The sequence below is a fragment of the Castanea sativa genome, chromosome 11 (assembly GCF_040712315.1).
Source record: "Castanea sativa cultivar Marrone di Chiusa Pesio chromosome 11, ASM4071231v1".
Taxonomy (NCBI): Eukaryota; Viridiplantae; Streptophyta; class Magnoliopsida; order Fagales; family Fagaceae; genus Castanea; species Castanea sativa.
Genome location: NC_134023.1, coordinates 36784036 through 36811187, shown reverse-complemented (window position 1 = coordinate 36811187; position 27152 = coordinate 36784036). Strand labels below are relative to the sequence as shown.

The 27152-nt window shown below is 35.6% G+C and overlaps 2 protein-coding genes across 2 annotated transcripts; one reads left to right on the top strand and one right to left on the bottom strand.

Annotated features, from left to right (window-relative positions):
• Positions 1–2095: 2095 nt before the first annotated feature.
• Positions 2096–3148, top strand: LOC142614984 (mitochondrial import inner membrane translocase subunit TIM23-1-like). Its single transcript, XM_075787632.1, has one exon. It carries the CDS (start codon positions 2299–2301, stop codon positions 2851–2853), a length of 555 nt encoding a protein of 184 aa, XP_075643747.1. The 5' UTR covers positions 2096–2298; the 3' UTR covers positions 2854–3148.
• A 10362-nt stretch (positions 3149–13510) lies between these two features.
• Positions 13511–21626, bottom strand: LOC142615836 (calcium-dependent protein kinase 1-like). Its single transcript, XM_075788691.1, has 8 exons — positions 21146–21626; positions 20060–21034; positions 18033–18176; positions 17744–17896; positions 17073–17188; positions 16719–16886; positions 14597–14821; positions 13511–13917 (listed from the first exon to the last, which is right to left on the bottom strand). Exons 2-8 carry the CDS (start codon positions 20877–20879, stop codon positions 13795–13797), a joined length of 1749 nt encoding a protein of 582 aa, XP_075644806.1. The 5' UTR covers positions 20880–21034; positions 21146–21626; the 3' UTR covers positions 13511–13794.
• Between the last annotated feature and the right edge of the window lie 5526 nt (positions 21627–27152).

Here is a 27152-nt window from a genome sequence, read left to right as displayed (position 1 = left end):
AGAGGTGTTTCCTCTAATGAACGAAGCCGAGGTTCGAAGGGGTGGTTTGCCATCCTGGGCAACGTCCTAGGAGATTCTATCGATATGGATAAGCATCATAGAAACGCAGGAGAGAGAGAAAAGTCCTAAAATATCTAAAGAGAAAGCTGCTACCAGCGCATTGAATGCTTTGCAGCTAACTCTTTGACCGTATTAATGAAGAAGTGATACCTGAGCAGCAATGTTCAGCCTTACAACTACTTCCAAAGGCTTCAGGAAGGTGCTGATGGAACAAGTATTCAGGCCAACAATCTGATCCATACGTGAAGGGTAGAAAGAAGAGAGAAGATGGTATAAAAGGGAGAGGAGACTCTCAAGATGAGAGATCGGAAAAAGGGAGAAAAACACTGTAGACTGAAAAACAATATTTGTAATATGTCATTAAGTGTGTTATATAGAATAACCAGCCTTTTCAGATTGAGCCCGAGGACGATTTTCCTTATATAAAATTGCTTCATCTTTGTTTTATAATCATCTTGGTTCATTACAATTGATGCACAAACTTATTAGAACCTAGATTTCAAACCCACTATTTACAAATTCATTGTATTGGACTCTTTAGGCCTATTTCCTTTCTATTTTGGGCTTAGGTACAAATTGTGTCCCTATAATTAATTAAATCAAATGATGACATGTGTCATCCAAGATAATATGACTTTGGCAAATTAAATTTGCCACGTGTTGTTTGGCCCATAAAATAGATATAAATTTCCTATTCATAATTAATGGATAATTATCTTTATTAAAATAAATATATAAAATAAAGATAATTATCTACAAGTAACAAATTATAGTAGAACTTTTGGTTGATTATTATCTTTACCAAAATAGAATATTTATCACAATAAATAAATAGAGATAATTATTTACAAGCAAAATTGGGGCCAATAGAAACTAATACTTATCTTCAAGGAGATCAATCTAAAGTGAGACTTATCTTTTGAAACCACTATAAATAGATGATACTTTTTGGAGGAACTTTTCAAGATGCCAAAGTTTTAGAGAAATTCTGCCTCAAGAATGCCCGAAGAACATTCAAAGAAATTCATTTAAATAATTTTTCCAAGATTTAAAGTTTTATTGGAATCAAGCCAAGAGCTTCCATAAACTTCAAAAAGTTCTAAATCATTGAAGTTCAACGGATCAAGCCTCTAAAGCTCCGAAAAATTTCAACCCAAAATCCTTTAAATTCAAAGAATATTTGAAGAACTTGAAGAACAACAAATCTTTAACAAGCTCAAATCGAGAGATTCGTTGTGAAGATTGTTCGATCAAATCTCCGATCAAAGTGAAGAAGATTTCGTGTTCGAGTAAAGATTACAAAAACAAATAGATCTGAGGATTATTCTACTCATTATTCAATTAATACAAATTTACATTTGTGAAGCACTTTCAATTGTTTGGTTTTTAAACTTGAGAAATTTTGTGCTTACACTTATATTTTAAATTTAGATTTGTAAATGAAGTTAGTTATCTTTAAAATAGTGTTTTTAGTTTAACTATTTTACATTTTTTACCTTTTTTTTTTTTTAATTTTATCCCAATATATCTTTTAACATTCTCTAAAAATATTTATCTTTTAGCCGTTTGGTAAAATAATTTGAACTAAATTAATATGGCTAATTTATTTATTTTTATTTCTTTTAATTCAATAATTACAACCTAATAGGGGGATTTAAAAATACTTGAAAGTGTCAAGGAATTGAGTTATACCTGTATAAGAGTCTTTGGTAAATGAAATAATGAAGAGTGGATATTAAAAAACAAAATTCTAATTATATGGATATAAATAAAATAGGCAAGAATAATGGTATTTATTTTTTTTGACATATTGAATATTGAAATATATGAATTAATTGAAGTATACTTCTAACAAAAAAATCTTCAAAGAAAAAGAAAAAAAAAACAGAAAGGGAACTTTCTGGCATATGCTTCATTGCTTTGTAGTTTGTACTATCAATTGTTAAAGAGGAAAAAAAAAAAAACAAATTATAAAGGGGCCACGCATGTAGTCCAAGTCCAAGCACACATTTGACATTCCCACACTTTCCAGCTAAGCATAAAAAGAGAAGAAATTCCCTTCGCCAAGCCAAGTCTCAGGACAGGAAAACAAAACTCTTTTCCTTCCTTTCTTTCCTGTAAAAAACACCAAACGAAGAAATCAAAAACCCACTTTAAACCCCCCCAACACGACACCGTTTCACCTTGCTCCAGAAATCTCTCTCTCTCTGAACCCTAACCCTAATACCAAATCCACGAATGGATGATAGCAAACGAAAGTCCGACCCGAATACCCGATTCTACGATCCTTACCAAGGGATCCAAGTCCCGATCCCGGTTCGAAACGTCTACCAGCTTCCCACCGCCCCTCAATACCTCTTCGACGAAGAAGCTCGCCGGAGCCGCCGTAATCTCAGCGACAGCCTCACCTTCTACACCGGCTGCGGCTACCTCGTCGGGGCTATAGGCGGCGGAGCTTCTGGCCTCGTCGCCGGAGTCAAATCGTTCGAGCCCGGCGACACCACGAAGCTCCGGGTTAGTCGGGTGCTCAACTCTTCCGGCCACGCGGGTCGGGCGTGGGGGAACCGGCTGGGGATCATCGGGCTCATCTACGCCGGCATGGAGAGCGGGGCCATGGCGCTGAGGGACGTGGACGATGTGTGGAATAGCGTGGCGGCCGGGCTCGGCACCGGCGCCGTGTATAGGGCGGCGCGTGGAGTGAGGTCGGCTGCCGTGGCGGGTGCCTTCGGTGGAGTTTTGGTTGGAGCCGCCGTGACCGCGAAGCAGGCGTTGAAGCGATATGTGCCCATTTGAAAAAAAGATGGGGAACACTTTGATGATGGTTATGTGAGTCTTATATTTTGATCAAATTCTTAATATAATGTGATAATGTCTTTGGGGGTTATCAAAGATTTGAAATTTTGATAGTTGACAAGCAAAATATTGTGGAATTTGATTGGATTAATGAATAGTTTAGAGGCATGGGAGAGTGACCATGCCATGGTGGTGGTGGTGGTAGTGTTTTGTTGTTATTATTATTATTATGATTTTTAATATAATTTTGTGAAAATTGTTGGGTTATGAATAAATTGGTAATGTTTAGACTAAAGAATAGTTTTTGTGTGTGTTTTATGTCATTGGAATAGTAATTTGGCTAATGGTTTTGTGTATTAGATGTTATAGTTTGTGATTGGCCACAGTGTTGTGGTGTTTGATTGGAGGAGTAATGAATAGTTGAGAGGTGTGGGAAAGAGCCTGTGTAGTGTGTTTTAAATGGAAGGAATGGTTGTGGGTTGGTAATTTAGATAATGATGTCGGAATTTGTTGCAGGCAGCTTTTCTTATATGTTTTATGTGTCTAAGATTTGAAATTTTGATAATTTATGAATGGACTGAAAGTGAATAATTTTTGTGTTTTTATGTGAATGGATTTGTTAACCGTTGGTCATTTGGTTGATGATGTGTGAATAATTTGTGGGTAGCTTTTGTTTTATGTTTTTTTACCGCAAAGATTGGAATATTTTGTGGGTAGATATGATTCATTTATTAGTTTGAGACGTGGGAGAGAGACTGGCTTTTTTGAAATTTTTTTGTTTGTTATATAACTACTTAATTTGTATATTGTTGGGTAATTAATAAGAATCAGGATGAATTATGGACTTCAATATAATGTGGAAGGTGAATGATTGTGTGTTTTATCATTTATGCAAATGGAATGGGTTGGTAATTTGGCTAATGATGTGCGGTCCTTTTGTGGGTAACTTGTTATATATGTTTTTGTACTTCATTGATTGGGAAATTTGATGGTTTATGGTATGCGACAATTTTATATAATCTGATTTGATTAATAAATAGTTGAAACTTGAGGCCAGTGAGTTCTAGCTAAAACAATACCTCCTCTTCTCCCCCCCCCCTCCCCCCCCCCCCAAAAAAAAAGAAGAAGAAGAAAATGGGTGGAGTTTAAGGTTGTGGGTTTAAAACTCATTGGCTGTGTGTAAACTTACCAAAAATAATAATTGAGGCATGGGAGAAGGCCATGATTTAATGGTATACTTTGTTGATGTTTTTATCTTAGTTTTTGATAATGTAATTTGTTGAATTGTAGGGTTATGATAACTTGGGTATAATGCGGAGAGTAAATCATTTGGATTGGTCTGTGTGAATGGAATGGTTATGGGTTGGTAATTTGGCTAATGATTTGTAAATTTTTCATGGGTGGTGTGTTATTCATACCTTTTGTTGTACTTCTTTCTACTTAAAGATTAAAATGTTTGATAGTTTATGTTTTGTGACAATTTTTGGAATTCCATTGGTTAATGAATGGTTGAGACATGGGAGAGAGACATGCTCTGGTGCTATTTGTGTTGTGTTATCATGTTTTTTTTGTTGAATGTAATCTTTTGAATTGTTGGGTAATGAATAAGAATTGGGATGAATGGTGGACTTTGGTACAACATGGAAGTGAATAATGTTGTGTATAATGTGATATTGAATGGTTATGGATTGGTAATATGGTGAATGGTGTGTGAATTTGCAAGGGCTAGTAGGTTATTGGTAGCTTGTGTTATTTTGTATGTGCCTTTGCTTAAATATGATGGCCTGGTTGTGTGGGACAAGATGTTGAGACTAATTTACTTAGCAACCCATTTACCTAATTAGAGGGGTTTGTTATGTGTGTGTTGGTCATTTGTTGTTTGATCAGTCAAATTGTTGTCTTGTTACTGAAATGGAGAGGCATTTAATTGATGTTAAGATTATCATCTGTTTCGTAGTTTAGTTATTCCTTCTGTCATCGAAACAGAAGTATATGGGAAGTGGTCCCTCATTGCATTATGTGGTGCCTATGATGTGAAAGAAATGCCAGAAGCTTTGAGGATCAAGAAAGAACTATTCTAGAACTAAAGATGTTTTTTCTTACATCTCTTTTTGTTTGGCTGCCTTCTTTGGGTTTTTATTGTTTTCCTCTCTTTTAGATTTCATTGATCATTGTACTCTACACCATGATTGATGGTGTCTCTAGCATATGACCTGTAAACATTTTTTTTCTTTCAATAAATTAAGTTATTTATCACAAAAAAGTAGTTTAGTTGTTCCTCAAGTCTACTTAAATTCTTGTTCTCTTTGAATAGATAAAAGGAGGGGGGGGGGGGGGACAGAATGTTTCTTTGATTCCTTTAAAAATGGTAGCATAACAGACACATTAATCTGACCCAAAAAAAGATGTAATTCATGCTCTAAGGCTCAAAATAAATAGGATAATAGTTCAAAAGAAGAGGGATATGTGTACCTCATTTCTTTTTAATTTGTGCAGTAGTCAGATGAAGGGTAATAAGAATGGATATGGATTTTGCTCTTACTTTCAAATGAATATCAGGTTTGTGTGAGTTGAGTGTTCTGTTTTTGTTTAGGTTCTTGACACAAGGTGTCATTCGCATTATATTTGCAGGTTTGTGTTGTTCTTCAATGTGTATCAACCATTATTTGAGCTTCATTGAGGGTAATCTGATTTTAAAAAAGGTTATTGGTTACTGCTTGAGCTTTAGTAAAGTTCATCTTAAGAAAGCTGGGTGGTTATTGCTGAAGTGTGTGCATGATGTATGCAATGTTTTGTGAGTCTTTCTTGTTTGCCTTATAAGGAGAAATACCCTTTGGCAATGGCTTCGCTTTCTTATGTAGATTCTCAGTGTGTGATCTTGACTGATTGGGATTGATACGGACTAGGACGTTACATGGTATTGAAAAATTGCATCTTGAATTTTGGAGGATTAACAGCATTATCTGGGTTAAGATCTTACTTATTAGGATTTATATTTTTTGAAATAAATGATCCAATTCAAGTGATTTACTTAGTTGTGCTGGCAGTATGTTAATAATCATCCAGTGACCGATGTAAAAAGTCTGATATTGGTGAGGCCCTTATCTTTCATTGTGAAATGCATTTCTTCTATTGCTAGTCAATATATTCATATACAGGTCGACCGCAAGTTTTTCGCTTGTCACCAGCATAGACTCTTTATTGGTAATTACCATACAATCCCATTTAACCTTGAGACATGACATTTTCTTTTAGTCAGAATGGTTTTGGGATGAATGGATTGTATATTTTCTTTTCTAAGATCCAAAAAATCCTTAAAAAGAGTTAAGTTGTGATAGTTGCTATTTGAATTTTTGTGAGACTAATCACTAATCCCCCAAGCATGAACATTTAGGGTGTGTTCGTTTGGGGTGAAAATAGGGAGAATGGAAAATAAGGTTGGAAATGCTGTTTTTCACTATTCGGTTGGAGAAGGAAAATAAAGAGGGAAAACTCGGGAGAAAGTTTTATCTCCCGGACTCACATTTTTTTTCCTCCTAAATTTGGAGGAAAATATGGGGAGAAAAGTGCTATAGTAGCACTTTTACAAAAATCCCCTCTTCCCACCTACCCTCATTCATGACCTATGACCCTCTCACCTACCACACCTGATGACTTTTGCCCACAAAGATCCTTATCGCTCTCCTTCACCAACGGGTCTAGGTTCTCTATTTTTTATTTTTTTTTTCAACGTGACCTGATCTATTTTTTTTTCAACCCTGATTTTGTAACCACCTTTTTGCTAGTTACAAAATCCTTTGCCCAATTAAATTTATATGTACACTATTATAATTTTTACATTATAAAAATAAAAATAAAAATAAAAATTTATATATATGATGTGGTAAATTTTATATTATTTAATGAATATAAATAAATTTATTTCTTATATATTATGTAACAAGGGTATAATAGTCAATTTATATAAATTATATTTTCCATCCTTCTCTTTTTCTCTCTAACCAAACAAAAGAGTTTTCCATTCTCCCACTTTTTCACCCCTCCAACCAAACACACAGGAGGGAAAACTAAATATTTTTCATCCTCCCATAATTTTTCATCTTCTCACTTTTTCACTTCTCTAACCGAACAAACCCTTATATTATGACCATGCTCAAGCATGTCTTCACTTCAACTAGTATGTTGCATATTCTAACTTATAATTTACTTGCTTTTCATAATGGGTAAAAGTCAAAGTCCAAGAGGGTAAAAGATTCGAATGCCACATTCCTCACTTATTATAACTACTATTGAAATTTTTATTTAAAGGCAAAAAAATCCTAATTAAATTCAACTATATGGTTGTATTGGCCAATAAATCATGCAGGCGAATTTTCCCTTTAAAAAACACATAGGTGAAATGTAATTGTTTTTGGAAAAAATATCACTGTTTGTACTGTATTGGTCCATAGAATCATTTTGTTGAACTTAGGAACCTAATGTATAAAACCAAAAGGCTTGTATTTAAGTTTAACCATTCCATTCCAAGACATTATATAAATCTCTCCCCTGGTAGGAGTCCCTTCTCCCTCTCTCTATGGTAAGAGCTATCTTCCTCCCTTAGGGCTCTTTCTTTAGGTAGCGCCGCCAACCATAGACGGTGGTTAACCCTCAACCAACTAGAATGGAACAAACAATACTAGATAGCCTCCAAAATCTACAACTCACTAAAGAAGAAGAAGAAGACATTCAGATTACAAACCAAAGTAGACCAGAAATCTTAGAGGAATGTGCATTAAGCCTCTTTGGTAAGTTACAAGTCAATAGGTAGTAGAATCAACGTGCTTCGAAGAGCACACTAAGATCGGCCTGGAAGATGGGCTTAAACTTGAGAATCATTGAGGTGGGTAACGGCACCCTCCAATTCAAATTTAGCTCTCAGTATCAGATGGAATGAGTTGAAAAAAAATGGAATTTCGATAATAACTTACTACTCCTTCGGCGATGGAATAAAGGATTGATGACAGCAAACATGGAGCTTACACACTCCCCTTTTTGGGTCCAAATATGGGGATTGCCTTTTGAGCATATGTCAGAAGAAACTAGGAAAGACATCAGAAGTAGGCTCAGAAGGTATGTGGAGACTGATAAAAGGTCATGGCATTCTGACCAAGCTAAATTTATGAGAGTTCGGGTAGAGCTAATGGTGGACAAGCCTCTGCGAAAAGGTGGGTACCTAACAAGTCCAAAAGGTGCAAGACTGTGGGTCACCTTCAAATATGAGAGGCTCCCTATAATATGTTTTTATTATGGAAGGATTGGTCATGATGTTAGACATTGCACAGAACCAGTGGATGCACAAAATAAAGAACCCTAGTATGGTGATTGGCTTAGGGCCAACAGAACATATAAAGGAAGTAATGAAAGAAGCAAACCTTGAAATGATAGTAGCAACCACTCGAATGGGGTGTTAGGAACGGAACGGTCACAATCATCGATGGAGGAGACAAGGGAAATGTTGGTGAACTTAGTGAAGGCGGTCGCAAAGATGGTGCAGACCACAAGATGGAAAAAGCAGAGAATTGGGTGGCTTAAGGTGATTTGGCCAAGTCAGGAAATCAGGCGGATAAATAGATATCTAGATGGGACAGCTCTGAGGAAGCTGGACCTAACCCGCAGATAGAGAGTAGTACCAGTGACCCGCGGAAGATGCTGACATATGGGTTAGCAAAAAAAAAAAAAGGAAAAAATTATTGGAGATGGAAGTTCAGTAATGGGCCAACAAAAGCAAAAAAGAAAGGAAGAGGGGGAAGTGAGAAGCCCAAGACCGACCTTCACGATGTAGGCATCATTGGCCATATGGACTTGGGCCCAAGCAACGATGGGTAGAAGAGAGGTAAAGGAAGGCTAAAGAAATTGGCTAGGGAGCAAGGCCCACGGGGTGAAACTTCTATAATGGACCAAAAGGGTGAAGTGGGGGCTAAACGAATGGGCAAAATAGAAATATTGGAGGCAGAGGAAGTACCCACGAAGAATGGGAATTCTATGAATGGATCGGTGGTGGTTGCTAGGCAGCATCGCCGGGGGCTATGAGTACCTTTGCCTGGAACTGCTGGGGGATTGGGAACCCTCGGACAGTGAATCATGGAATTTTCTTGCCACTCTAAACAATCAATTTTAGCACCCATGGTTATGCTTGGGTGACTTCAATGAGATCCTTTTAGGAGAGGAAAAATTGGGGGGCCTTAAACGACCTCAATAGCAAATGGAAAGCTTTTGGTGTGCAATTAATAGATGTGGCTTCAAAGATATGGATATAGTGGGCAAGCCTTCACATGGTGCAACCAACAAGAGGGCGAGAGTAGAATCTATCTAAGACTTGATTGAGCTTTTACAACGATGGATTGGCTTAATCACTTCTAGAGAGTCAAAGTTCATCATTTAAAGGACACAGCGTCCGATCACTACCCACTTTTACTCTCGGAATTAGATGTAGTTAGTCTATGCCGAAAGCGTAGATTTCTTTTTGAGGCAATGTGGACAAGAAGAGCTAATTGTGGGGATGTAATTGAAGAGGCATGGGGTGGGAGTCTAGTGTCATGAAATCCAGCAGGCATTGCCGATGGGCTTAAGTGTTGTGCGGTAGCCTTGACAAGCTAGAGTAGCGAGGTCTATGGCCACATCCCTAAAAAGATTCAAGAAAAGAAGAAGCTTTTGACTGAATTAACCATAAGGGACAAGGATGGACAGAATGGAAGGGAAATAAATAAGCTTAGAAAGGAGATTAATGAGCTGCTAGATGGAGAAGAAACCTGGTAGTCACAAAGATCGCGTGTCCAATAGTTGAGTGAAGGGGATCGCAATACCAGATACTTTCACTTTCATGCCTTTAAGTGACATAAAAAGAATACAATCACTGGACTATGGAATGAGAATAAGCAATGGTGTAAGGATAGGAGTAGTATTGCAGTTGCAACAATATCCTACTTTGAGGATATATACACTTCAACGCTTCCTAGCCGAATTGAAGGGGTGACCCACCTTATCCCAGCCAAGGTAAATGTAGAGATGAATGAAAGCCTCATCAAAGAATTCACAGTGGAGGAAATTCAAACACTCTCCTTCAGATGCATCCAACAAAAGCGTCCGGACCAGATGGTATGTCAGCTATTTTCTAACAAAAATATTGGAAAATTGTTTGGGTTGATGTAACAAACATGATGCAAAATGTGCTTAACTCTAACATGTCTATAGTTGATATCAATAAAACCAACATAGCCATTGTGCCAAAAGTTAAACACCCAACCAGAATGAAGGAATTTTGTCCTATCAGTCTGAGTAACGTTGTATACAAGCTTATATCGAAAACACTTGCTAATCAACTTAAATCTATTTTGCCCTAAATAATATCAGAAAACCAGAGTGCTTTTTTATATCAGAAAGGCTAATAATTGATAATGTTCTTGTAACCTTTGAACTAATGCATTATTTAGATCACAAAAAGGAGGGGAAGGAGAGCTTTATGGCGGTCAAGCTAGACATGAGCAAAGCGTATGATAGGGTTGAGTGGAATTTTGTGGAAAGGGTTATGAAATGATTGAGTTTCAATGAAAAGTGGATTGACTAGATTATGAAATGTGTAACCATTGTTTCATACTCTGTTCTAATAAATGGGGAAGCATATGGTAACATTGTGCCATCAAGAGGGCTCCGACAAGGCAATCCACTCTCATCCTATCTCTTCTTGCTATGTACTAAGGCTTTCTCGGCTCTTATTGCTGATGCTAACAATTCTCATGAGCTCAACGGAATTTCCATATGCAGGGGTTGCCCCAAAGCCAATCATTTGTTATTTGCAGATGACAACCTCCTCTTTTGTAAGGCGGAAAGACAAGAGGGTCACAAACTAGTAGAGCTTCTCCAGCAATATGAGGCAGCATCAGGGTAGAAAATTAATGCAGATAAGTCCTCGGTATTCTTCAGCCAAAACACTCCACATGAAACAAGGTGTGAAATGCTGGACATTTTGGGGTTGATGCAAGATATGAGGCATGGCAAGTATCTTGGGTTACCATTAGTAATTGGAAAATCCAAGAATCAAGTTTTTCCAGAAATAAAAGAGAAAGTACACAAAAAGCTCTTTGGGTGGAAGGAAAAGATGCTTTCCATGGGTGGTAAGGAAATTCTAATTTAGGCGGTTGCATAAGCAGTCTCAACATATATGATAAGCTATTTTCAATTACCGAAGGGGTTATGTGAGGAGTTGGAGGGGATGATGAGAAACTTTTGGTGGGGTCAAAAGAGAAGGAAGCAAAAATGGCTTGGGTAGGGTGGAAGAAAATGTGTAAATCAAAAGTTCAAGGTGGTATGGGGTTTCGCAATCTCTTACTCTTAATTTATCTATGTTAGCAAAGCAAGCATGGAGACTACTCACAAACCCATCAACTTTGGTTGCTAGAATTTATAAAGCTAAGTACTACCCAAGTTGTGATGTTATGGGAGTAAAGCTAGGGAGTAGCCCCTCGTATGCTTGGCGTAGTATTTACAATAGCTTGGAAGTCATAATGCACAGCACCAAATGGAGAGTTGGAAATGGAAAGGGAAAGCTAATGCATATATGGGAGGATAAATGGCTCCCCACCTCAACCACTCACAAGGTATGTTCCCCTCAGCATGACTTTGATGACTTCCTCATGGTTTCCTCCCTAATTGATGTGGACACGAAGAGATGGAGAGCATGTTTGATTTAAGCCTTATTCTTACCCTTTGAGGCTGAAATTATCCTCAGTATTCCGCTGAGCTATAGCCTCCCAGATGACAGTATTGTGTAGATTGGTAACAAGCGATGAGTTTTTTAAGTTAAAAGTGCTTACTATGTGATGCTCCCTAAAAAGACTGAGGTTGGTGAGAGTTCATCTGGAGATTTTAGAACTCCTTTATGGAAAAAAATGTGGCAGCTCAAGATTCCACCAAAAGTCAGAATTTTTGCTTGGAGAGCATGTATGAATGTTCTCCCAACCATGCTGAAGTTGGGAAGAAGGGGAGTTAATACTGATGCTTTATGCTCTCTGTGTGGAAAAGAAGTGGAAAGCACCATACATGCACTGCTTTTGTGTGGAAAGGTCAAAGAGGTCTGGTGGAACTAGCAAACCTATTTAGTGAATATAATGGCTGAAAACCATGACTTGGTGGATGTTGCTTTGCATATTCTCCAAGCTAGCACGCCTAATGACCTGGAGGTGTTCTTCATAATTGCTTGGTCAATATGATATACCAGAAATCAAGCAGTCCATGAAGGAAACTGCTTACCATCCTCACAAATTTGGGGGTATGCCCAGAGGCTTTTGGGGGATTATAATGGGGCCATGACTGCCTGTTCCTTAAAGCAACAGACTCCTAATGTGGGATGGGCAGCACCCCCTCCTGGAGTGTGCAAAATTAACATTGATGGAGCAACGTTAGAGAGTGGCTTGTTGTCTAGCGTGGGAGTAATTGTTAGAGATTGCAGAGGTGTTGTAGTTGCGGCAAGAGGAAAGCTATTACCTGCATTTACACCGTGGAAGTAACTGACGCTTTTGCTATTGAGGAAGGGATAAAACTAGCATGTAAATTGCAACTGCCTAGAATAATACCTGAGTTTGATTCAGCTATTGCTGTCCAAGCGTTAAATTCCAGATCCTTTGGAGCTAAATTTGGTATTATCCTACAAGGAGCTCTCACCATGCTGTCTCCCTTTAGGAGCTAGAGTGTGAAACATCCGAAAAGGGACTACAATAGAGTAACGCACGATATAGCCCAGATCACCAAGAGCACAGAGACATCTCAAACGTGGATTCGATGTTCTCCACCTATAATACAGAATATATTGCTTATTGATCGGTCCAAATGTTAATCCTAGGTAGTTAATATGTAGTTGTGACCTTTCTCACTGTTGTACTTCAATTTTGTGATTAATGAAAACCAATCAAGGTTCAGTGTCAAAAAAAAAAAAAAAAAAAAGTTTAACCATTCCAATACAGTAATGATTCACAAATTTCTACACCAAAATTTGAATGATATTGGTTTGGGGTTTATTGGACACTCTCGTTTGGGTGGATTGAGGTTTTGTCGTGGTGACAGCTTAAATAGCACTTGTGATGATGTGGGTTAACTTTACATTCTCTACCAATTACGAGGGAATGGAAGAAAGGGAAAAAAAAGAAGGTAAAAGTTAACATATTATTACCATGTTTGGGCTGGACAATTTTTGCAGCTTTTTTCCCCCTTTTTTTTTCATTTTTTAATTTTAATTTTAAATTTGGTTGCTATAACCTCTTAAAATCTCACCTTTTCTTTTTTAAGTATTGTTTTACTTTTACACATCTTATCACTTAAACATAAATACAACAATAACAATAACAATAACAAAAGCCTTAGTTCCAAATTTTATAGGGTTGACTATTTCTCAACAAATTAATCCAGGTTGGGCACATGCATTCTTATCCTCCACTAGTAATAGCAAGTTGGTTGTTGTTGCTGTATTATGAACCCAGAAAAAAAAAATAATAATAATAAAAACTATAACTAACACAGTTTTGCCTCCATTCCTTAAAAACAGGTTGCAATTAATGTGAGATAGAGGATCCAAAACCCCCTTGATGCATGTATAATTTACCAACAAAGAGAACACATTGTTGCACTTCCAAGAATGTCCGAATGTTTTTGCCCTAACCAATTTGAATACAGGAAAAGGGCAACGCTAAAACCATACAAGTTTTTCGTTTGCATAGTATGATGCAATACAATTGAAGGGCTGATTGCTGTTTCCAAACTCACTGAAATCTGAATAAATCCAACAATTATACTCTAAAAAGCCTTGCTGCTTCTTAGATGAGCACCAAGGCTCCTACTATACAATCTTTGATCCCTCAAAAGGTTAAAACAAAGAAGAAAGAATCAAGAATCTACCTGTTGCCTTTGCGATTACAGTCCAAGAGCCTCTCTAAATCCGATGCTGAAACTATTTTCTAGACCCTTCTTACCAACACCTACAGGTTCTCCTTTTCGCATCATCGCCACAAACTCATTGTAGTCTATTGTTCCATCCTGCAAAATTGATAGAAATAAATATTATAGGAATCACACACGAAAGGAAAGAGCAAATTGCTGAATAGTGGATTTCTTCTCCTTGGCAGGACTTGCACCTAATACCTGACCTAAATCCACCTACCATTTTACCACTTGGTGTCAAGACTCATGGGCTGGCTGAATGAAACTTACTTCTCTACGCTATGTGAATGGAAAGAACAATATGCAGTGCCAGTCACGTCAATGTGCTCTGGAACCTAATATTTAGGCTCTTTTGCATTAAATGCAGCCATCAACCATTGCACAGAAATGGCCTTCAGGCAAAAAACTACATAGTTGCAAAAATTGTATCATCTTATTATTTAGGAAGATCAACAATAAAAATCCATATCTCAACCCCCCTCCCTGCTCCAAATGCCTAATCACCATGGTATGATAGTTTTAGCCTTTTAAATTGTACTTAATTTTGATCAGGAAAAACCTTTAGTTAAATCCAACTTAAAATGAATTTCAAGTTCTCTTAGATGGACATATAGCTTGACCAAAGTGCTACCCTAATCAGGTTTTACTGAGTTGTCAAGGTCTCAGAAGCAAGTAGTGAAGAAGGGTTGGGTTTTTGGGGGAAGGCCAAAAAGATTGTTCTTTCAATCCTTTACCATAGTACTACTGAGAAGATATGATAAAAGAAAACACTCACGTTGTCCTGATCAACTTCTTGGATCAAATCTTCCAAGTGAACATCTTCAATGCCAAACTCCTCACAAGCTTTTTGAATCTCATCAGCAGTAATAAAACCACTTCCATCCTTATCGAAGTAGGAAAAAGCTGCAAATAGATGATCCTCTCTCTCAATTTTGTTCAGATGCAATGTTGCAGCAATGAATTCTCCATAATCAATGGTTCCACTGTTATCAATATCTGCCTGCAATTTAGTAAAACATCAGATTTAAAATATAACTTATCAATACAACATTATTTCATAGTCTTATGGCAGCAATGAAATTCTCTGAAACATTATAGCCCTTTTAAATATTCTTGCCTATAGCACATACAGTTTCCCAAGTGAGCCTCTCTCAGAAAGCAGTTCTAGTCACTCCATTTTTTTAGGATATAATAGAATGCATTGATGTTCTCATATATCAAAATAATTCAGAGAAACAGGAAATTTGCACCGCTCGAAGTAATAGCATGCATCCCAATCATCCATGTGGCTAACCACTCTTATGAAAAATAACATAACATTAAGGAGGGATTATAGTGTGATTTTCATTTTCAAAACAGTCCATCATGTTGTTAGTGATATGAAGAAGAAATCACCTTTCTCCCCTTTACCCCTAGCACGCTGTAAACTCCTTAGTCCCCAAAAACAAAAAAATAAATAGTAGAAGAAAAGAAACGAAATAATGAGAACTTCCGTATCTTGTATTTAACTTTTATTAACTCAATGATAACAACAAGATCCCTTTTGTTGTCAGTGGAAGATCCCTTCCCCGTTTTTGAGCCTTGATTCTAGTTGGTCTTTGTTTCTGTTATATGTGTTATGTTAGCTGAGTATTTCAGGTTTTGATGGTGCAGGTCGTGTTTTCTGGTGTTCTGCAGCTCAGCTGCTTCTTTGTATCTCTGGTGTTGTAATTAATGAAATTTCACATCCAATAAAAATAAAACATAAAAATTGGAACAAGTATACAATTGCTGTATAGGCATGGTTTCTCATATTCCTATACTCATTAACTGTTAGGAACCTAGAGGTTCTTAATGGGGATGAGTATGAATTGTAAGGGGATTGATGGGAATTGTAGGAAAATTGACTTAAATTGAGGTAGTCACCCTCTAGAGAGAGAGAGAGAGAGAGATATACTAATACACTAAGAAATTGGTTTATTCTTCAATTGATCTCTAATGTTGAATTACAATCATGTATTTATAGGAGACTAGCTCTAATGTCATGGGCCCACATGGCTCAAGATAATTAGCTAGTTAATTCAACATGTGCTCTATGAATTAAGCCATGTGTTAAATTAGCTACATGTGCTCAAATCCTAACTAACTCATCCTAATTCTAATCTCAACCAACTAGCTAACTACCTAATTAAAGGGATTACAACAATTATTTCATATTCCCAACATTAACAATTCTTTATGGCTTGAAGCTATAAATTCATAACCTCCTCTCTAAACCTCTACCAGCAAGGGCCCTCTAATTAAGGCTCCAGATTCCAAATCTATATCATGGAGTGGTTGGCTAGCCAAACAATATAAAATTGTTCTGTTTGCAATTGCTTTGACAAACAATTAAATTACAAAAATATTGATTGCTATGCTTTTATAATCTTCTATCTCAATTAATATCTCACCAATATTACAAATGTTCTAAGAGAGTCAATATTGAATAAATGGACAAGCTCATGAATCCCTTAGTTGAAAGTAACACATACTAAAAGTTAGTAGCTTTAAAGATCTGTTAAATTGACATGCTGTTATTAACTTCTACACCTATATAATACATACTACCATGGAGTAATAGCTAAAATTTTATTTTGTAGGAAAGAAAGAGGAAAGTTATAGTCTTTATATTTTGTTCCACTGGCTTTCAAATTTCAATAGATTAAAGTTTAAAGTTGGGACTCTCTCTGCCCCCCCAACCCCCACCTTTCTTTTTCTCTCTCCCTCTTATTTTTCTTTTTATACATGTATTAGTCTTCTGCTCAGGTTTGATATTCAGAAACCTTTTTTTCCCAACTAATAGGGTATATCAATTGCAAGAAACTGATTGAAGTGTTTATCAAAAGACTTGGACCAAAATTCACACTAATACTTACTGCATGCATCAGATCATAAATTTCAGACTCCTTAAGATTAGCTCCTACTCTTTTCAAACCAGCCTTGAGTTCTTCATAAGTGATTTGACCACTATTGTCCGTGTCTATCATTTTGAACATTTCTTTTAGGCCAGCTATCTCTTCTTCAGATAAGCTCTCTGCAATGACCTGCAGATAAAAAATAAAAAAAAAACAAAAGAGAGTGAGAAATGGACTAGTCATTCTATCTAATAGAAATCCAAACAATAGTTTCAACCTGAATCTGAATACACAAATTATGTAGCAACTCTATCTATTGAGCTTTTCAGTGATTTTATATTCAAATGTAGTCAGCCTTCACATCCAGACACTTACTTTAAGAGCCATTTTCTTGAGCTTGTTCATAGCAGAAAACTGCTTCAAGCGACTTAAAACTGCAGAATCAAGAGGCTTGTCTGGAGCAACTCCATCAATTTGCACCCAGGGATGGCCTGACAGGAATATAAACTTTTTATTAGCTAGGAAAAGAAAATCTCGTGTGAAATGTTATAGGATTTATATACATTAATAATGACAATTATTCAAGACAAACAGCAGAAGCAGAAGACCTGGTCATTCTGAACAAGTCTGAAATTCAAAAAGGGAAAAATAGAAAAACAAGGACAAGATTCTTTGTTAAATATGAAATTTCCATTGACAGCTGTGGATAATATGGCAAACTTGGGCTGAATGAATTCAATGGCATTTCAAGGTTTCAGCAATTTAACGATTCAAAACACAGCCAACATTACTTCTTTCATCATTTGAAATACAAAAGTCAACATTACTATTAAATAGAAGATACTCTCATATTTCCTCCAATCTAATCTACGTATGCATGCATTGGGGCTCATAAAGTCACAAGAAAAACCTTAAAAGGAAAATTTTATAAAATCTTATATGTATTACAATAGAAATAGATTCTACTCAACCCCATTCCCTAATCACATAATTCCCACATCTGAATTAATTGATCAAAAAACAAAACAAAACAATAGAGGACTCACACAAAACGTCATGCGCAGTTGGTCGTCTCCTAGGATCTCGAACAAGCATTTTCCTCACTAAATCTTTTGCACTTTCGGATATACTAGGCCAAGGTTCGGAAGTGAAGTCAAGATCACCATGCAGGACCTGTTCGAATATCCCTTGCTCGGATTCTACATAATCATTACATCGATGAAAAGAAAAAATGGGGAAAAAGGAAAACAATAAGCAAAATTTGGAACATATTTAGACAAATACAGGCAAGAGAGTAATGAAATTTCAAGAACTGGTTGATTCCAAACTTCTTACCAGCCCAAAAGGGAGGCACTCCACTTAATAGAATATATAGAATCACTCCAGCACTCCAAACATCTGCTTCTGGACCATAAAGCTTTCGTAGAACTTCAGGTGCAACATAATATGGGCTGCCAACCACATCAGAAAATCTTTCGCCTGGATGGAGAAACCATTGATTTTTTAGAAATTAGAAAATCAAACCTACTGCTTCTAGTTCTATTTAGTGTCAAAGAAGCAGAGTGGTGGAACCATGAAGTCAAAATGCAGCTGCCCACAACTTACATAAAAAATGGGTTGATTACATGTTTATGCCCGAAAGTAAAGCAGTATCATTGCATCATATTTTAATGCACCTTAATGTAAATCAAAGTATTGTTACAATTTTTTAATTCCATCTTAGAATCTGCTTTTTGGGTGATAAATGCTTAACTCAAAAAGGAAACTAAATCTAGAATGTAAAATCCTCCCTTATAAGTTACGATGGCATTTGAGTGGAATTTGTGGTGTGCATTTGTGTTAGAACCCCTTCGCCTCTCCTATGTGTGTGTGTGTGTGTGAAAGAGTGAGTGTTTGTTAGTTTCTCAGGGAATTTTTTTTTTCCTTCAATTCCATCTAGAATGACCAATCTTTAACCTTAAGCTGATATTTAAAAACTTGATAGTAGGGGGAAAAAAGAGAAGAACATAGAAATATTGTAAATGATAGAAGCATAGATGCATGCTCAATTCTCTTAACATAGAAATTTACCCTAACTGTACAAGTGGACAGTTCACAAGGATTGTTTTTGAGTTAACCAAACTACAAACAAAAACAAAGAATGAAGGGTGGAGGGGAGGGGGGGGGTGTTATAGTGCGCTGGGATGTAATTACTTGAAATAGCAGACATTCAAATATATAGTTCAGCAAATTAATGATTAAACAAAGTATCATCAGACTCAGAAATGGTAGTCTTTTTTATTTTTTTAAGTCTCAGTTGATAGTCTCAATACTCAGAAGACAGAACTAGGAGAATGGGAATTTCAATGGTTTGACAGTCATCCAAGTCTGCTAATTAATCAATGAGAAATGGAAAATTCATAGCACTCAGATGTAAGTACAACAAAAACCACTTGAAAATTGTCTACTTAAAGCTCAATAAGATTCAAATCAGACCTATGTATGGTGTTAGAGAATCAATTTTATTTGGAAGTTTGAAGCTAATAATTGACAATTTATAAATATTGTTGCAAACCAAAGAACTGAGATGGAAGGCAAAAATGACCTTATGTGCTTTAAACATTAAGAATAACTATATACAGATGATCATTATTATCCTGAGAGACTGAGATCAGTAGCCAGCTATTTCAGGCTGACAAGTGGTGTTATATTTCTATGGACCAGGGTAGGTTTCTTGAACTGGAAACAAGTCACCACGTCTGCTCTTCTCCTTCCACAACTGAAGAAGCTGGCTCTGCCAACACAATATTAGGGCCATTGCTTTCAGTCTATGCTGACCTGGGCCCAGGGGTAGCTAGATGGCTCGGTAGAGAGATACAAAACTAGATTAATAGCTAAAGGATTCCTTTATAAGTTATTTAAAAATTTCCTTTATTTAGGGATGTATGATCGTTATTCTTATCAGTACTTTCTGTGACCATGGATTACATCACTAATAAGTTCATAATTTTATTTAAGAAGATTAACATCTGATTGTACCTAAAGTTTAAACTGTGACCAAGTCCTAAACAAAAATTCGAACTAAAACCATACATTGCATAAAAAGGACCAATTATGAGATTGAAGGGATTTGCTAAGATAGGTTTGAACAAGTATTGGTGACTCAAAATAATTTGCAGACATCAAATGCAGCCCACTCTATATAGAAGATTAGAACTTCAGGCAGAGCAATCTATACAGAAAGCTTGTAGTACACCTTGTTACATAATACAGCATTATCACATCATCAATTTGTGAAATCTTACCAAAGCTACAATTTCAGAACGACATCAGCAGAGCAATTCAAATAATTTCCAGAAGTACAAGCAACCATAAGAAAATACCTGGTTTGAAAAATATCGATAGGCCAAAGTCGATAGTTTTGAGAAGTGAATCCTCTTGGTTATTGACGAAGAGAAAATTCTCAGGCTTAAGGTCTCGATGCATCACTCCAAGCGAATGACAAGCTTCCACAACCCCAACTATAGTCCTAGTAAGCTCAGCTGCCTTTCTTTCTGTGTAATGCCCACGCTTAATGATCCTATCAAAAAGCTCACCACCTGCACATATCTCCATCACAACATGAACTGCCATTGGATCTTCATAAGCTTCCTTGATAGATATAACATTAGGATGTCCCTTCAAATGGTGCATGATCTGAATTTCCCTTCTCACATCCTCCACATCCTCATGTGTTATCAACTTCCTCTTTGCAATAGTTTTGCACGCATACTCTATCCCTGTAGCCTTCTCCACACATAGAAATGTGGTCCCAAATTGGCCTTGTCCTAGTTTCTTCCCCAAAGTGAAAAATTCCTTAAAATTACCAGTCCTTGTTTGTAAAACTTGGGTACGGAGCCCTGCACTAGACACCCTCTTCAAGTGAGGCTGTTTCTTGGCTTTTGTGACTTGTGCTGGTTCTGGCTTTGTTTCTGGTTTAGTTTCTTTTTTAGTTTCCGGTTTTGGTATTGTAACTTGTTCTGGGGGTTTGCTTTGGACAGGCATAGGTGATTCAGGTTCACTAGGTGTACCCTCATTGACAGTTTCTCCATGAGTATGAGTAGAAACCGAGTCTTCAGGCATTCGGGTCCGCCACATTGCAGCAGAAACTGATTGGAAGAAACTATTTTTAGTAATGCTAGGTCCAACACAAGTATTTCCCATTGAGCCCTGCACCAATTTCTTTCTAAAACTTCCTCTACTTTCAACACCAAGATCCAATCTTTCTTAATATGTTAGCACAAAACATAGTAGATCTGATCTTCACAAGCTGAGTAATAAATTCAAGTCAACCCCTCATCTTCCTATTTTGCTCTAACCTTGACAGAAATAACAAAATCAAAACTTCAACTATAGCGTATCATATGAACTATGAATAGATACCAAAAAAGAGAAACAAACACAAATCAACAGATAGAAGAAGTGCTCACCAAATCCCACAGCTGCTGATTCCTGTCAATACAGAGAAGACAATAGTTGCACCAAGATAGTCTAAAAGTGAGATTAGTTGAACAAAATAAAATCAAATAAGGATACCCAAAAGCAGTCAAAGCCTCCCTTGATCAAGTATAAAATCAAGTAAAAGTAGCATAGTGGAAAGAAGAAAAAATCCCTTTAGATTATTGGATCAAAGAGCCAGTCATCAATAAAACAAACTGAGAAAAAGTCTACAAAAATAAAATAAAATAATAGTAATCAAAATTGAAGAATTCCAACAAGAATCAGCACTACCCAAGAGAGTAAGAAACTAATCAAATAAAAGGGTTGGTGGAAAAGTAGAGAAATGGAACTCTGCTTTTAACAGGTCTCCTTGAAATAAATATTGGAGAAGAAAGAGAGCAAAAAAGAGACAGATTTTCTGGTTTTCTGGTGTGGGTGTTACTGTGTGTGCAAGTCTTTTGGCTTTGTTTCCATCTACTTTGGTTACGAAGTAGTATTTATATTTCAATTTTCAAACCTGTTGTTTTGGTGTGAAAACTTCAACTTGGGCAGTAAAGTGCGTACGCATTCGGTCGGGTAATATTCCAACTGAGGCTTTTCAGTTGGAGGTTGGATTCTTGTATCCATGGGAGATTTTTTTTTTTTTTTAAATTACTTTTTTTGCTCGGAAATTTAGGGTAAAAATATTTAGTTACAAGCAATGATTATCGCACACTCTATTAAACAAATCTAAATATTTAGTTAAAATCATGATTTTTTTCCCTCGAATAAATAAAGAAATTTTGAGAGGAAAAACTAAGGGCTGCCAAAGTAAAAGGCCACCGAGTTGGACTCTTTGAATTCAATAAGTATTGAGGTATAATAAATTCCACAATTTTCATTGATATGTCAAGCCTATATATATTAAGGGTCGTGCTAATAAGTGCTTTTAAGATAATAGTTAATAATTTATTTTAGAAAAATTTTGACATTATTTTTATGAAAAATAAAAAAAACTGTTAAAACATTATATATTAATAGAAAAAACTTAGAAAAAATTCAATTAAATACTACAATTGAAGTCTAATGTTGTATTATGTGTTCTAAATTATTTATTTTTAGAGAGAGTTTTATTTATTAATTTGAGTCAAATGTGAGACCACGTCATAAATATCCATCTAAGTAAGTTATTGCATACAAAAACCAAAGAGCTTAAAATTAATGAACATAAAAAAAAGGACAATTTACATTTTCTACCTAATACTCTCTCCGTCCCAATTTGTTTGTTCTGTTTGAAAAGTCAAATTTTTTAAGAGAACACCATTTATTGTCTTGTCTACCTTACAAAAATGTATAAGTTTTCAAAACTATCCTTAAATAAATTAATCAGTTTTTATTTTTTTATTTTAATAAAAGATTTATTCTTAATGAGGCAACTAAAAATGTGTTCCAATTAGATTAATTTTTTAAATATTTGTTAGTTTTCTTTTCAAATAGTTTTGATAATAAAGTAGGGGTATAATAGGAATACTAGTAAATTAATGACTTTTATTTTTAGAAACTGTACAATATTTTGGGATATCCCAAAATGGAATAGAAGACAAATAAACTGGAACGGAGGGAGTAATATTCTTACAAGGTTTTTTTTAAAGAGTTTAAAAATATAAAAATGACTATTATTAATATTTAAATTATATATGTAAGAATTATACTATACATTTTAATACATATCTTTTAAGTATATCCATGCATATGCATGAAGTTACAAGCTAGTTATAAATAATGGATAATAAAAAGATGTTAACGATGACTTCAACTGAGAATCAATAACAACATATCAACTCAATAATTATGAAATTTATTACGAAAATGTTATGTGTGTAGCACTATTTCTAACAATTTACCCATTGTGCTAATCTCTTTTACAATTTTTTTTTTTTTTTGGGTAGAAATGATAATAGACTATTCATTTAGGTTTACACTATATACAATTAGAAAGAGAAAAAAGTGGCATTCTTTTAACTAAACAATAGCTTCCTCATTCTCTTTTGTAGGATTTAGCAAGAGCTAATGCTATACTCTTTTTTTTTTTTAGAATACTAAGGGTTTGTTTGGATACCGCTTATTTTGCTAAAAACTAAAAACTTATTGCTGAAAACACTGTAACAAAATATTTTTTAAATAGCAAAATACTGTTCACACGGTGTCGTGGGTCTGTGTTTTTCTTCATTTGTTTGCAACAGTTCCATGGGTCCCACACTTAAAACGCGTGAACAATGTCTAACGTTGCAAAACGCGTTACCCAAATGCACGCCAAGTGTCTATTTGGCTAGCTTATCTTTTGCCAACTTATTTTACTATTTAGCTTATTTTTTTACTATTCATGAGTCTCATTGTACTATTTCAACTAACATTTACCTTTATCTATAGTACTTTCAGTAAAAAGGTTTCAATTTCAGCAAAATAAGTGGATACAAACAGAATCTAAGTACTCGTTTGGGTACTAATGAAAAGGCTAGCTTATTGCATCTATTTTTTTTTTGGTTGAGAAGCACGTTTTTGTGGTTATTAGCTTTTCCAGTGGGTCTCGTGCATTGTTCACGGGGACCCATAAACCTCTTTTTTTAATAAAACTTTCATTAAAAATGGGTCTTACAACACTATTCACACATTTAAAAATTATTTTGTTACAATGTTTTCAGTTTTCAGCAATATAAGCGGTATCCAAACACACCATAAGTATTTAATACTCACATACAGGAGGGAGGAGAGCTAAAGCTATACGATTACAACCTTTAATTACACAAAGTTTCAATTATTACTATAAAGCCACAATTTACACCCAAACTCAAAAAATAAGATTGGGATAGGCTCAAAAAGCCCAATACAGTGAATTTGTAGAGAGTGAGCTTGAAATCTAGGTTCTAGTGATTTTAACTAACAAAGATGATGGACTAGATTGCAACATCATACAGAGGGGATAATTTATATAACAAAAATTTCCCTCGGACTCAAGCTGAGGAGGCTGGATCCTATATTTCTCTTCCTTAAAGATAGGTTACAGATATTGATCTTAATGTTTACAGTATTTTCTTTCTCCTATTTTTGATCCTCCTTCCTAAATGTCTTCCCCTCCTTTTATCCTCTCCTTCATCTTCTCTCCATCCTCCACGTATGGATCAGATTACTGGTTTGGATACTTGTCCCATCAACTTATCCCTGAAGTCTTTGGAGATAGCTATAAGGCTGAAACCTGATACTCAGACATCATTTTCCCATTAATGCGGCTAGAGGTTTAGCTACAAAGCATTTAATGCGATGGTAGCAACTTTATCTTAGATATTTCATAGCTCTTATTCCTATCCAGTACACCTTCCATGCATATCCTTACTCATAGGATCTCCTAGAATATTGCCTTTGGAAATTGGGCAACCCTTTCCTATCTCGGCTTTATTTAGCCGAGGACGGACTCCTCCTCGGATAACTTTCCGGGATGACCTTGATTAGCCTCCGCCTCTTTATTAATCAACACTGGCTCTTGAGTCGATATTCCCACATCCTCAAACCATTCAGTGTCCTCAAATTGGGCCTCTGGCCCAATACATATTCCTGAGCCCATTGACCCTACAATTAAATTTAAATCATTAAAGTTTAGAATAAAATAAAACTGATAGGTTTCTATATAAGTTTTCATAAATCATTCTTTTTTTGTTTACACAGGCTTATTTTGAAAATAATTTTCCAAGATAAAACTGATAGGTTTCCCACACCCTTTTCCATACAATTTTTATTTATTTTTTATTTTTACACTTAAAAAATAAGCTTCTTATTTATAGTTTTGTGTTTAAGAAAAAAAATTAATACTTTTTAAAACTCTTTGCCCCCATACTTTATTTCTAAGATTTATCTGATCTTTCAGGTGTTTTTTTGTGCTATATCCCTAGCTAGGAGCTTGATTGGTACAAGCATGCATAGGGCTTTCGCATGAGCCGAAAAGCCATTTTAATGGAGTGAATGTCTCTTTGATGGTTTTGAATTTTGATGTTCAGGTACGCAGAGCCGCATTTCTAATTTACTGATTAAGGAAATTTTTATATTTAGCAAGATATATGAGCAAAACGTGAAGCCATATCTGTTTGCACTATCCATAAATATTTTTAGAGGTGTCCTCTTTCCACTTGATCCGTTGTAATTCCTTGGTACTTAATTAATTTGTTTTTATGCAACTAGATACATATATTGCATGTTGTAAATTTTTGCATGGGAGAGAGTATAGGACATGATTTGACTACAAACAAGTTAGTCTCTGATGCTTATGAGAAATGTCCTTTGCCCGAAGAGGTCTGTATCCAATCACTCTGGTGGTTTTGACAAGGGTTTCCCTGTTGTTTACAAATGGGTTGGATTAAAGGCCTCTTGTATTTTGGCTTATTGAGTGCTACATTAATCATAACATATTATATTGACAGTTGTAAAAAATTTTGTGTCCTTACCAATATTGTTTTTTACGGTTGAAAAAAGAAACCTTGATGGGTCATATTTGGTCAATTTGGAACACCCTCCACCCACGCCCCACCCAAAAAAAAGAAAAAGAAAAAGAAAAGCCAACCCACCAAATTTGATATCCACATTTGAGTTAACCCTAAAATGATTAGTCAAACTATAATTAATGAAGGCTCATTGTAATTGCCTGGGCCAGCCGAAGGCCCTTAAAAAAAAAAAAGGTGCGAGGATAAAATATTACTACTAATACTCTTTGTTTGAATGGTTCAAAAGGTGACAATAAAAACACATTTCACAATTTAAATCCTAAAACTCTCCCTCTCTGCTACGGTTGTACCCGAATTCTTCTTTGAATCAAGAAACCCTTAGATCTTAGTTTATAATAATAATAATAATATATAACAAAAGGACCAGGTTTGATCTTGAAATAAATCCCAAATTCAAATTATGTTAAAACCAATTAATAAATATCTGAAGTGACTTCGGCACCTAAACACATCCTTTTTCTAGGGCTTAGCTAGGGGATGTTTTTTTTTAATAAAAAAATGATTACGATAACAAGTGCTTTTAGGACAATTATTAATAAATTGTTTTAGGAAAATTTTTATAAAAAAAATTTGAAAAAATCATCAAAATATTGAAGTAATTGTTTTTTCTCTTTTCTTATAAAAAATTTTCTGAAATGATTCACTAGCTGTAAAAATAGTACCAGTAGTAGGGTAAATTAGACCTTGTCTTTTGATTGTGTAGGTAGAAAACTTGACTTAACTTGAGCCATGAGCCCACTAAATATGGCTTGTTGAGCTTGCAAAGCATGTTTGTTTACATTGTTTAATGTTATCAATTATCTTCAAATCTTTGATTCCAAAAAATAAATAAAATCCCATAAAAAAAAGCTTTTAATCTTTAATAATAAAAAATTGCTATCAATTATCACGCGGCTTTAGATAACGTGTAATCAAAATCAGCTGAACCGTGTTTTTTTTAGCTCCTAGGACTATGCAAACAAATGTTGTTGTCACAATGTCACCGCAATTCGTGCCGCAATTCGTCGGCCATTTTTGGTTTGTATGATTTGGGCAAAATAGTGGAATTGTTTGACTTTTATGTGTAATTTAAAAATTTGTCTTTTAACATTTGCCATATTGTGTATGTGCCTTGTGTGAGAATTCCTACCAAAAGAGAGAGAGAGAGAGAGAGAGAGAGAGAGAGAGAGAGAGAGAGAGAGAGAGGAGTGGAGATGGGGTTAAGAAGATAGATATCTTATTTAATCTACTCGGAGTTGCATGTGAGCCTTGTGTGCAATGATGGTGAAAGCTTGAAAATGACTCATATAAGGTAGGAGAATTTCAACATTCTCAAATTAATGTTTGTACAATGAGAAATGATATGTCCACAACATTTTTACAACAAATCCTAAGTGGCAGGATGTTACTGGTTGTTATTGTTGGGGCAAAAAAGTAATCTTAGTATTAGGTTCAAATTTGAACCAATAACAACTAACCACCTATGATT